This window comes from Balaenoptera physalus (genome assembly GCF_965194825.1).
Source record: "Balaenoptera physalus genome assembly, chromosome: 2".
NCBI classification, from domain to species: Eukaryota; Metazoa; Chordata; class Mammalia; order Artiodactyla; family Balaenopteridae; genus Balaenoptera; species Balaenoptera physalus.
The window spans coordinates 143,897,167-143,909,147 of record NC_138883.1 but is presented as its reverse complement, the minus strand read 5'-3'; the positions used below and the strand labels follow the sequence as shown (position 1 = coordinate 143,909,147).

Sequence of the window (11,981 nt, the reverse complement as noted above, 5' to 3'; positions counted from 1 at the left end):
TTCGGTGTTCACATTCCCCTCTATTCTGTCCCCATCTCTCTACATCTGCATCTACATCTACAGCAGCATGCTGTAGGCTCCTTGGCGCTCTCGGACCAACCTTCCTTAAATTCCAACATCTCCAGGAAACCCTTGTGCACAGCTTTCTCTTACCCCTACCCCACCCCCGCCCTTTCCTTCCACAGCGTGGGTGAGCATCCGCGCTAGTATCTGGGATGAGTGGAGCCCCTAGAGGCCGTTCCACCAAGACCCGGTGGTCAGTGGTAGGTAAAGACGTTCTGCATCCCCAGAAGGCTGTCCCATAATCAGTCCAGCAACCTCCACCCACCCCCAGACCTGGAGGTGCATCAGTCCCTTTAAAGGGCAGGAACCTTCCTTACTGGGGGGTGGAGGGATTTCCGAGGGATTGGGGCGGGGCCAGACTGCTACACCTCCCCTCCTGCTCTCTCCGCGGACACGCCCTCCGCTCCGCGGACACGCCCTCCGCTCCGCAGGCGCCGGTACCTTTAAGAATCTTCACGCGAGCATCTCTGATTGATAAATCCGCGCGCAGCCTCCGCCACTGCAGGTTGCGGCCTCTGCGGAGCCCAGGCCGCTCAGCCGACCTCTCCTGTCCGGCCTGCGTTCCCTTCCTCGGTCCCTGCCGCATCCCGGAGGCGCCGTGACCTCCGCAGCGAAGCCCGCGACCTCCCCTGCTGCCCCATGTCGGCCGCCCCCGCCTACAGCGAAGACAAGGGCGGCTCTGCTGGCCCCGGGGAGCCCGAGTACGGCCACGACCCGGCGAGCGGCGGCATTTTCTCCTCCGACTACAAGCGGTGAGGGAGCCGGCCGAGAGGGTGGCTGTGCCCGGGCCGGCCTGGAAACATGCGGTCCGGTACCATGGACAGCGCCCAGGCCAGTCGGCAGCGCCCAGGCCGGGCCCCGGCCGCGCGCACCGGAAGCCTGCCCAGCCCCCTCCCGCCGCAGTCACGGGCCCTCGCGACGCCCGTCCCCCACGCCAGCATCCCGCCGTGAGGGGCCGGCCGGGGACCTGGGAAGGGGGTCGGAGGCTGGTGGGGGATGGGCCAGCCGTCTCTCTTTCTGGAGGACCAATCCTCCCGCCCCAGGTGTTTCTCCTGTTAGTAGGTTTGGATTACGGGTTCTCCGCCTTTTTTCGCGTGTGGCGAATTGACGCCAAAATAACGTGGGGGAGGGGTCAGAACCGGCGAGCTTGAGCCTGGGGCCTGTCCAGGAAGGCCCGTCCTGGAATAGACTCAGAACCTCAGGCCTGGCCCCTCCTACAAATCCATTTTCCCTCATTCTGGTCCCCATGTTCTCATCCCCATCTCCCATCTGGCGCTCACACTCTTGCTCCCCACATTGCCCCATAGTTCAGCCCTACCTTAACTTCCCACTCTTTCCTTCCGCCTTTGGCTCATTCGTTCGTTTATTCGTAAATTTTGAAACAAGCCTTTTTAAGGGCCTACTGTGTCGAGTCTCGTCCTAGTCACTGTGAATGCAGCCATGAACATGAGACAGTCTTTGTCCTCAAGTTGCTCTAGAGGGGGGCACAGGGAAGAAGCTGTCAGTGACAGTTCAGTGTAGCGGGGGCTGTCAGAGCGGTGAGAGGAGCTGGTCCCTGTGCCCGGAGAGAAGGGACAGGGGAGAGCCAGGGATGTTTCGGGCAGAGGAACGAGCTTTTAGCAAGGTGTGGACGTGAAGGAGAGCCAGATCACAGGTTTTGTAGGTGCTAATACGGTGAGGGCAGAATCTCTGTGCAAGCCACCGGAATGACCAGAAATGAAGGTGGGGAGATGCCAAGGTCGGGGGGTGGGCAGTGAAGGGTTCTAAGCAGGCAATAGCAGATTTGTATTTTAGAAGGATCCCAGGCTGGATTGTGGAGAAGAGATTGGAGGGGTGCTGGATTCAGCAGGAGACAAGTGAAGGGGGTTGAAGTTGGGGGGGAGGACATGATGGTGGCCTAGACTATGGGCGAGGCACAGGACTTGAGGGCTATTTTAGGTGGTAGAAGCCACAGACCTGATGATTAACTGGGGGGAAAGGTAAGAGGAAGGGGCTGGGAGAAGATAAGGATAATCTCAGGTTACTAGTTCTTGTAACTGGATAGATGGTGGTGCCATACAAGGTAATTGGACATAAAGACATTACAAGCAAATATGTGGAAAATAATGGCTTTTGACATGCTGAGATTGTAAACTCTGAGGTATAATACATTCAAGTCTAGTAGATAGCTGGATGTTAGGATTTGGAGTCCAGGAGATTATTATATATATCCATCAAAGCCACAAAAGGAAGCCAAGAGAACCTAGGGAGCATATAATATAAAATGAGTTCGGACAGGGCACAAGTAGGAACCCTGAAGACATGGAATTAAGAGTGACCAGAGAGCAGGGGGAAAGTGTTTCAAAGTAACTGAGAAAAAGTAAGCCAAGGGAAGGAGGAAAAATAAAATGTAGTTTCAAGAAGGAAGCGATCAGCAATGTCAATGCCCATTGAGGTCAACTCAAACAAGGAAAGCAATCATGACCATTGGCTTGACAAAGAGTAGGTCAACCCCTTTCTGCTTTACTCCCCACCTTCTGCCCTGGGAGAATAGTTCTGGCAAAGTCAGAAGAGGAGGGGCTAGATTATTTTTCCCCAACATTCTATGATGAACAATTTTAAACATACAGAAAAGTTGAGTGAATAATACAATGAATGTGTGCCCTCCCCATAGATTCAACCACTGTTGACATTCTGCCATATTTGCCTTATCTAACCATCTGTTTATATTTTTGGCTGAACCATATAATTTGTAGACATCATGGCTCCTCAGCCCTAAATTCTAATCAGCATGGGAAGCCAGATTAAAGTGAATAGAGGAGTGAAGAGGAGGTAAATAAATAAAACACAATGGATGGGAATTTTGCTTTCAAGAAGTGTGACTGTAAGGGGGAGAGAGGGAAAGAGTTGCCAGAGGAGAACATCAGTTCAAGAAGGTTTGTTTATTTTATTTTTGTTGTTATTTTTGTTTGTTTATTATTAGGATGGGAGAGCCCAGAGCAAGTTTAACTGCTGATGGGAAGGAGCCAGCCGTGTGGGAGAGGCTGAAAGGAATTGAAGGAGAGAGGGGAGGGGAGGCTTACAGAGCTGGGTGGGACGATTGGCCTGGCCTCAAGGAGGACCAGCTCTGCCCAGAGGGAGGAGGACAGGAGAGGAGAGAGTAGATGCAGATGCTTGGGAGCTGTGGGGGATTTGATCTAAAGCCTTTATTTTATGTAAGAAGCCAGTAGTGAAGCTGCAAAGGCAAGGCTGTGGGTGGGAATTTGAGGAGCATCAAGGGGGTTTGAAATACAGCAAATAAACTAACCACTCCTGGCAGGGTAGGGGTCGAGGGGACAAGAGGGCCAAGGATGTGAGTAAGGAGCAGATTGGAGGGGGGGACCTGGGGGGCCTAGGCCAAGTATGGAGGAAGTAGAGATAAGAGAGTGCTGATAGGAAGGAAAAAATCAAGGAAATGGCCCTGGAAAGACAGGTGAGGATCAAGATGGTTAGGGTCAGGGTGAGAAGGGGGTGTACAAGATTTCTGAGGAAGAGCTGTTCTGAGGAGGCAGAGGTCCAGTTGTGGCATGAGAGTGGAGGGGAGGGATGCCCCGCCTCTGTCTGGATCAGCTCTCCTGCCCCCTAGTCCCCTGCCTGGAGATTGGGGGTTGGCCCTGTCCCCAGTCCCTGCCCTCCTCCCCCTCGTGAGTCCTTGTCTCTGAGCAGTGAAGAGGAAACCAGAGCCTCCCTCCCCGCCAGTGTCCAGTTTCTGAGTTTCGGGGCGGGCCGTCTGGTGACAGTGACAGGCATCCCCAGCTCCCTGGTCAGTTCAGTCCCATTTCGGAGCAGGACCTGGTGCCCAATGCAGCGATTCCTGCAGCTCCCAGGGGCCGTGGTGAGGCCAGGGGGCAGAGGGGCTTGTGGGGCTGATCAGGAGGCTGCCAGCCCTGTGCTGGCCCCTGAGGGCGGGCCCTCACCCTGGTACCAGGCCCTGCAGCCGGAGGAGCTTCGGTGGCTGCAGGCGCCAGAGGAAGACACGACCCCAGAAGCGTCCCTGGAAGGACCTTGCCTAGAGCCTGGCCAAGGCCACAGCCAGAGGCAGCCACTACGGTACAGAGGGGCCCCCAGAGACCCTCACCCAGACAGCCAAGAAGGCAAGGCGTGGGAAGCTGCCATTCTCAGCCAGGACCCATTTAAGTTCCACCTCCTCAGCAGGAGGACTGGGCTGGCATTTAGGGTCTAGGTGGGAAGGGGGGGGCGTCAGGGGTACTGTATGGGGGACTGAGAGTTTGAGTTGGGGGAGATAAGTCTAACTCCCTGGAAGCTCTGAGGGGAAGAGGATAGTGAAATATTTGAGGGTGGAGTAAAATATTTGACCTTTTCCTCCCCCCAGGTCCTAGGTAGAGTGGGTTCTGGGTGAGGTTTGGAGACAGGATAAAGCTTTTGGCCACCCTCTCCTGTCTAGTGGGTTGGAACTTGGGTTGTGAGGGGAGGGAGGAAAGTGGATATCAGGCGAGATGAGTATGTCTGGCCTCAAATGCCATGTTTTACCCACCAGCTGGCTCCAGTGCCCCCCACCCCAGAGAGTCCCTCAGGCCAGGCCAGGGGTCAGGTCACAGTGAGAGCAGTATAAGGGGATCTGACTACGGGAGATTAATGTTTCATGGCCTTAGAGTGTTGCTGTGTATCTCTCCCTTCTTCTCCCTCTTGGGAACATAAGCTGGTGGGAGTGAAGATGAGGGGCCCAGGGTGGTTACACCCTAGGAGGGAGCTGCTGTCTGTCAGGGGGCAGCTGACAATCCTACCTGTGCTATGTCCGCTATGTCCCCGCAGTCCCTCCGCTCCCTCGATTCCCCTCACCTAGGGCCCTAGAGCCTTCAGGAGCCTGGAAGGTGTGCGCTAGGCTGGGTGGGTGGGAGAAGTGTGGGTGCCACAGCACACGCCCTGGGCGTGTGCATTGGACACGGGCCTGTGGCATGTGTCGGGGTGGTGAGCTCACCCGGGTGCGAGGAAGCCTGCTTTAGAGAACTCCCAGCGTTAAAGGGGCTGGGCAAACTCTGACAGGTCCCCGTGAAGTCACCCCAGGCTGACCAGTGAGGACGCCCGCCTGACCCCTCAGAAGGCGGTCAGAGGATCTGTGAGGCTGGAGTATTTGATCTTAAAAGCCTGTATTTATCATGAAGAATCTCAAATGGGAGCCCACGGGCCATTTTGGCCAATGAGACTGGAGTAACTCAGTCTTGTCAAAAAGGTGTATGTGTATGTGGTGTGTGTGGTGTGTGTGTGTTTGTCGAGGGACGTGTGTGGGGTATGTGCATGTCTGGATCAGGGGGTGGGGGGAGTCGTGGTGGATATGTGTCTGTGGGCGTCTGTAGGGATTTGTAGGTGAGGTGTGTGCGTCCGTAGGTGTGTGGGTTTATGTGTTGAGAGTGTGTTTTTGTGGGAAGTGTCTGTATGTGTGGTATATGTGTCTGTGACTGTGTGTATTTCTGTGGGGATTGTGGGTGTGTGTCTGCAGGGGGTTTTGTGGGTGTGTGTGGGTTTATGTATAGATTGTATGTGTCTGGGGGTTGTAGGTGTGTCTTTGGGGGTCTGGGTATGTGTATGGGGTATAGGTATGTCTGCGGGGAGATGTGGGAGGGTATCGCTGGTACCAGTGTTTGGTGGGGATGGTTGGGTGTGTAGGTGTCTGTGAGGGTGAGTTGGCTGTGTGGGGGTATGTATGGAGGTTCCTGGGGGTGCAGTGGTGTGCATATATTGGGGAAGGTGGCACCCAGCTCTGTCATTCTTCCCACACCCTCAGTGCTGCCCAGGCCCAGGTGAATGGTCTGTATCTCTGTCTACAGCCATGTGTCCTGAGTTCAACACACCTAGGAATTGACCACCTGGTTTGTGTTTAGGAGGGTGACAAGGTGGTTGTCTTCTGACCCTGGCTTGGCCATAGGGAGTAGAAAATGTCCTCTGGTTTGGGGGGACATCTTCCTGAATGGAGGAGTTTCGATCGGTTTTTTTTTTTTTAAATTGAAGTATAGTTGATTTACAATGTTGTGTTAGCTTCTGATGTACAGCAAAGTGATTCAGATATATATAGATATATATACATATATAATTTTCATATTCTTTTCCATTATGGTTCATGACAGGATATTGAATCTAGTTGCCTGTGCTATACAGTAGGACATTGTTGTCTATCTATTTTATATATAGTAGTTTATATCTGCTAATCCCATACTCCTAATTTATCCCTCCTCCACACCCTTTCCCCTTTGGTAACCATAAATTTGTTTTCTATGTCTGTGAGTCTGTTCCTGATTTGTAAATAAGTTCATTTGTGTCATATTTTAGATTCCACATATAAGTAATATCATATGGTATTTGTCTTTCTCTGTCTGACTGACTTCACTTAGTATGATAATCTGTAGGTTCATCCATGTTGCTGCAAATGGCACTATTTCATTCTTTTTTATGGCTGAGTAGTATTCCTGAATGGAGGAGTTTTAGATCAACTTGAGTGGGGCTGGACATCTTCTCCTGCCCTCATCTGACAGCTAGCAAGTCCTCTGTGTTCTGTTAAGCACTCACACATTTCTGCAAAATGCAGCCCTATGACTAGGTGCATGTTATGTCAGGTTCTTTTCTTCCTCTTAGCATTTATCACTTACTCATTTCTCAGCATCAGCACCAGTCACACTTGCCTCTTTATGACTATTATCATGCTCTTCCCCCTCCTAATATTGCTACCTCCAATTTCTGATTTTCTGTTGCTTCTAAATGTTTCACTTCTGTGACTAACTTTGTGCACACTGCTTTTTAATTCCTACCATTGGTGATACCTCTCCCGGCTGGGTTCTCATGCCTGGGTCAAAGCTACGGATTATCTGAGTACCATCTGGGAGATTAGAGAATGTACAGTTCTCCATACACAACTGCTCATCACATTTTGGAATTGCCTGGGCAATATATGAGTGCATCAGTGGTCCCACTGCTCTATCAGCTGTGTGCAGACACAGTTTTCCATGGGGTTATTCACACTTCTCTGTTCACTTCTTTGACCACCAGCCCCTGGACCTCTGAGTATGGTTGGGCAGGTTGTTCACTGCTCAAGGGCACATGGCCAAGGAATACCAGACAATGCTCCACTCACTGAATGGGGAGCAGCAGCACAGGGCTGTGTCTACCTGGCGGGGCAAGCGGATGGCAGAAGGGCTTGCAGCAGCCCTGACAGTGAATACTGAATATATACCCTAAATTTATATCAGTACTTTATCTATTTTGAATATTAAACTTTTATTCACCATATCCCAAATATTTTCCTTTCTGTTGCTATTATGGGCTGAATTGTGTCCCCCTCAAATTCATATGTTGAAGTCCTAACTCCCAATATCTCAGAATGTGACTGTGTTTGTAGATAGGGCCTTTAAAGAGATAATTAAGTTAGAATGAGGTCATTAGGGTGGGCCCTAATCGAATATAATTCACCTGTTATAAGAAGAGGAAATTTGGACACAGAGACCCACAGAGGGAAGACCATGTAAAGATATAGGAAGACAGCCATCTACAAGCCAAGAAAAGAGGCCTCAGAAGAAACCAACCCACTGACACCTCTATCTCAGACTTCTAGCCTCCAGAATTGTGAGCAAATAAGTTTAGGTTGTTAAGCCACCCAGTCTGTGTTACTGTTACGGCAGCCCTAGCAAACAAATACAGTTGCCTTGGTTTTTTTTTTTTTCTTAAATTTAGTTTACATACAAAAGTTAAAAAAAAAAAAAACTAGTAATAATAATAAAAAATTATTATTACTGATAATTTTATGACCTTGAAAATTAAAATTTCCCCCTCTTCCATATATTGAAATAAGTTAACTATTAAACAAATATGGAATTAATTTTGGTGTGAAATATATGTATAAGTTAAATTCTTTGCTACATAGCAGTTGTCCCGACAGCATTTATTTCAGAGGAGGAAAATTTCTTTCTCCCATTGGTAAGTTATTTGTTCCTAATGTATCAACTTAGATCCATTTGTGAAATTTCCCCCCTATGACTCTTGACTTTCTACTTTTAACCTGGTACCATAGGGCTTTTATCGTTGTCATGTTTTGTGTTTTGAATTCTGGTAGGGGGAGTTGTCTGTCATTGTTCCATTGTTCTCTTGTTCTCCCCCCAAAATTCTCTGGAGTTCTTACCAATTGATTTTTGTTTCTGGATGAATTCTGTAGTCACTTCAGGAAGTTTGACAAAAGGCCTCCATTGAAATTTCAATGGCCATTGTATGAAATTTGTATATTGGCTTGGAGACTACCTTTATTCCCCTCCGTCATGTGCAAGGGGTTATTTATTTAAATCATCATTTACCTCTCCCATTAGGGTTTTATAACTTTCTTGAATGACTGTTGAATGTGACAGGTCTGGCCTTTGTGGTAAGACCACCTCAACAGACTCTGGAGAATCTGGGACCAGTCCAGTCCTTGGAATCAACTCAGTCTGTGGGGTCAGGGCCTGGGACCACACTCGGGGCGGGACAAGGGCACCTTGCTCTTGTTTTGACACCCACCTCCTTTCCACTGGCTCCAGGTCCTTCTCATCTATCCAACTGGCCATTTCCTGGGAAGGGTCCCTACCTTTCCCACCCCAAATCCATCCTATCATCTCCTGGCTGTATTAGTTTCCCAGGGCTGCTGTAACCACAAACTGGGTGACTTAATAGAAATTTATTATCTCACAGTTCTGGAAGCTAGAAGTCCAAAATCAAGGTGTCAGCAGTGCCATGCTCCATCTGAAACCTGTAGGGGAATCCTTCCTTGCCCCTCTCTAGCTTCTGGTAGTTTGGCAATCATTGATGTTCACTGACTTGTAGATGGATCACTCCAATCCGCTGTCTTCACAAGACGTTCTCCCTGCATCTCTCTCTTCACAAGGCCATCTTCTTAAAGAACACCAGACATATTGAATTAGGGACCAACCCTACTCCAGTATTACCCCATCCTAATTACAGCTGAAACAATTCTATTTCCAGATAAGGTCACATTCTGGGTACTTGGGGTTAGGACTTCAACATATCTTTTATGAGGGGGACACAACTCAGCCCATAACACTGGCTGGCCCACGTGCTCCTTGCGACCCTAAGTCCCCTGATGTGTATTTTACCACCTTCCCTTCTGGTCGAGTCCTGCTTTCCCTGCCCAGGTCCCTTCTTTCTGCCTGGATCCTACTGATTGATAGCCCCACCCCCACTGCTGTGCCCTCAGCTGACCTCTTGTGTCTCCCACCAGGCATGATGACCTGAAGGAGATGCTGGACACCAACAAGGATTCCCTCAAGCTGGAGGCCATGAAGAGGATTGTGGCGGTGAGGGGGGAAGGAGGGGCCTCCCTTGGGCGAGGGGCCTGGGGATCAAAGAGCAGCTCTCCTTGGCTCCTTGTGGACCTTCCCCTAATGACAGCTGGCATCCTTCTTCTCCCCCTACCTTGACCCCACCACCCAGATGATCGCCCGGGGAAAGAATGCCTCAGACCTGTTTCCTGCCGTGGTGAAGAACGTGGCCTGTAAGAACATAGAGGTGAGTGCTACACGGTGAGGGGGTCTCTCACGCCCACCTCCACAAGGAATAAACTGGAGCTGGTTGGGGGTGAGGAAGGGAACACTCCAGGCCTTGGGGGGGGCCAATCTGCTCAGAATGTTCCTGGTCCAGGAAAAGACACCATCTAGATGTCCCTGAACTAGATGTGGATCAGAGCAAAGGAGCCAGGGTACACCCAGGATGCTTTCCCCATGGACCACAGCCAGCTGGGGTGATGACATCTCATGGGGTGGGGGCACCAGTCCCTGCTGAGAAGCCCACTCCCCCCCAGGTGAAGAAGCTTGTCTACGTGTACCTGGTGCGCTACGCCGAGGAGCAGCAAGACCTAGCCCTGCTGTCTATCTCCACCTTCCAACGCGGCCTAAAGGTCAGAGGTCTCCGTTTGCCTCCCTGGGGTCTGGGCCTTGTGGGTGCTGTATTGGAGGAGTGAACCCAGGGAGAGGTCTGAGCATGGGGGGACAGGCTCTGGAGGCCTTTTCCTACCTGCCTAAAGTTGGGAGAGTCAGAGGAGGCTGTGATGATGGCTGCCTCAAACGTGAACCACTTGAGCCCCTGACATTGGCCCTCACCCCCATTGATGTAAAGGGATTGAGGCCCACAGCCAGGCAGAAGTCTGCCTTCTTAGGACAGGGTTGTGTGCGGGGAGCTGCTGACCTGGATTCCTCACCTCTGGGTGTCGGAGCCTTGGCACTGGCAGGTTCACCTGGTCTGGGTATCTATCTGTGGAGAACAATGGCTTTGGAACCTTTTCACCTGGAACTGGGTAAGGAGGACAAAAGGGTTTATTGAAAACAAATGAGCTCCATGGAGAGGAAAACCACAAAGTTCACCAAGCAGGAGAGCAGCCTCAGATGTGGAGACTGGGTTCCACGGTCAGCACAGAGAACATAAAGATAAGACCATTCCATTTTCAATAAGTTCAATACAGCCAATGATTCCTTGAGCATTGGAACAAATTGATTCCTCTGTTTAGCACCAGAAGAAGTAGTTGACTTGTCTCAGATGCCCCAGTGTATGTAAAATATCCACCTTTAAAGACCTAGATCACATTTGTTGTGGTGAAATGCTCTTTGAGGCAGGCAGAAATTGAAATCACCCAAGGGAAGGGACAGTGGGAAGATTCAAGTCCCTTAGAATTCAGTGGAGGGACTTCCCTGGTGGCGCAGTGGTTAAGAATCCACCTGACAGTGCAGGGGACACGGGTTCGGTCCCTAGTCCAGGAGGATCCCACATGCCGCGGAGCAACTAAGCCTGTGCACCACAACTACTGAGCCCACGTGCCACAACTACTGAAGCCGGCATGCCTAGAGCCCATGCTCCACAACAAGAGAAGCCACCGCAATGAGAAGCCTGCACACCGCAAGGAAGCGTAGCCCCCACTCGCCGCAACTAGAGAAAGCCCGCGCGCAGCGGCGAAGACCAAACGCAGCCATTAATTAATTAATTAATTAAAAAATAATGCAGTGGAGGCCGAATCCCCCCACACTATTTAGACTGAATATTCTCACCTTTTGTTTTGTATATTAAATGCAGGCATGATAGTCTCCACTGGGTGGTTTTCTGGCTAGGATAAGATTTCTCCTGGGTAAAGAAGGCAACATCACTGCTGTTCTATTCTCTCTCCAATCAGACTCTGCAGTTCTGATTACAGCCATTAACTCCTCTAGTCTTTCCACACGTTTAGTTCAAATTCCTGTGAGAGGGACTCTGAAAGGTCCAGCTCATCTTTTCATGTTCAGCTGATGCTGTAGGCTGTTGAGCAGACTGAGAGTTGACTGCCAAAACCCGGGGCGCGCGTGCCCCTGGTTCAATCTGCTCTGGCCAGCAGGAGGGGATGACGGAGTCTGCTTCTCTGAGGTGGGGCAGAAAGCATGGGCACTTGCATATACCATTCTTTCATTCAGCAAACACTTGGGTATTTCTATGCCAAACACTGTGCTAGGTTATTTTTAAAAGTCAAAACCAGGACTTCCCTGGCGGTCCAGTGGTTAAGACTTCGCCGCGCTCCCAGTGTAGGGGGCACAGGTTCGATCCCTGGTTGCGGAAGATCCCACATGCCAGGTGGCATGGCCAAAAAGAAGTCAAAACCATACAATCTATCTCTCAGAGTGGCTTGACTCGGGGTTAAATCAGTTTTTAAGAAACATTCTGGAAATTTTGCACAGATTTTTACATTGACCTGAGTTTCTACAGTCTGCCCCTTTTCCCTTTTTGGAAAACCAGAGCTCATTTAGTCCATCTCAATGCAATGATTTCTCTAGAACAGTGGTCAGCAAACTTTTCTGTATACTGCCAGGTGATAGTAGTTTAGGCTGTGCAAGCCATCCAGTCTCAACCACGCAACTGCTCGATTTTGCCCTTGTAGTATGAAAACAGCCATA

General features: G+C 50.5%; 1 protein-coding gene across 2 annotated transcripts in view; it reads left to right on the top strand.

The window, feature by feature from the left end:
• Positions 1 to 480: 480 nt before the first annotated feature.
• The window catches only part of AP3B2 (adaptor related protein complex 3 subunit beta 2), a 31,512-nt gene continuing 20,011 nt past the window's right edge, over positions 481 to 11,981 (top strand). The window contains exons 1-4 of one of the 2 annotated variants that reach the window (XM_082448583.1): positions 481 to 815; positions 9,293 to 9,368; positions 9,505 to 9,579; positions 9,872 to 9,967. In XM_082448583.1, coding sequence (XP_082304709.1) covers positions 703 to 815; positions 9,293 to 9,368; positions 9,505 to 9,579; positions 9,872 to 9,967 — 360 coding nt within the window. In that variant the 5' untranslated portion in view covers positions 481 to 702. Of the gene's footprint in view, positions 816 to 3,868; positions 4,132 to 9,292; positions 9,369 to 9,504; positions 9,580 to 9,871; positions 9,968 to 11,981 lie in introns of those variants that run through there. The other variant, XM_082448585.1, reaches the window with a different exon arrangement.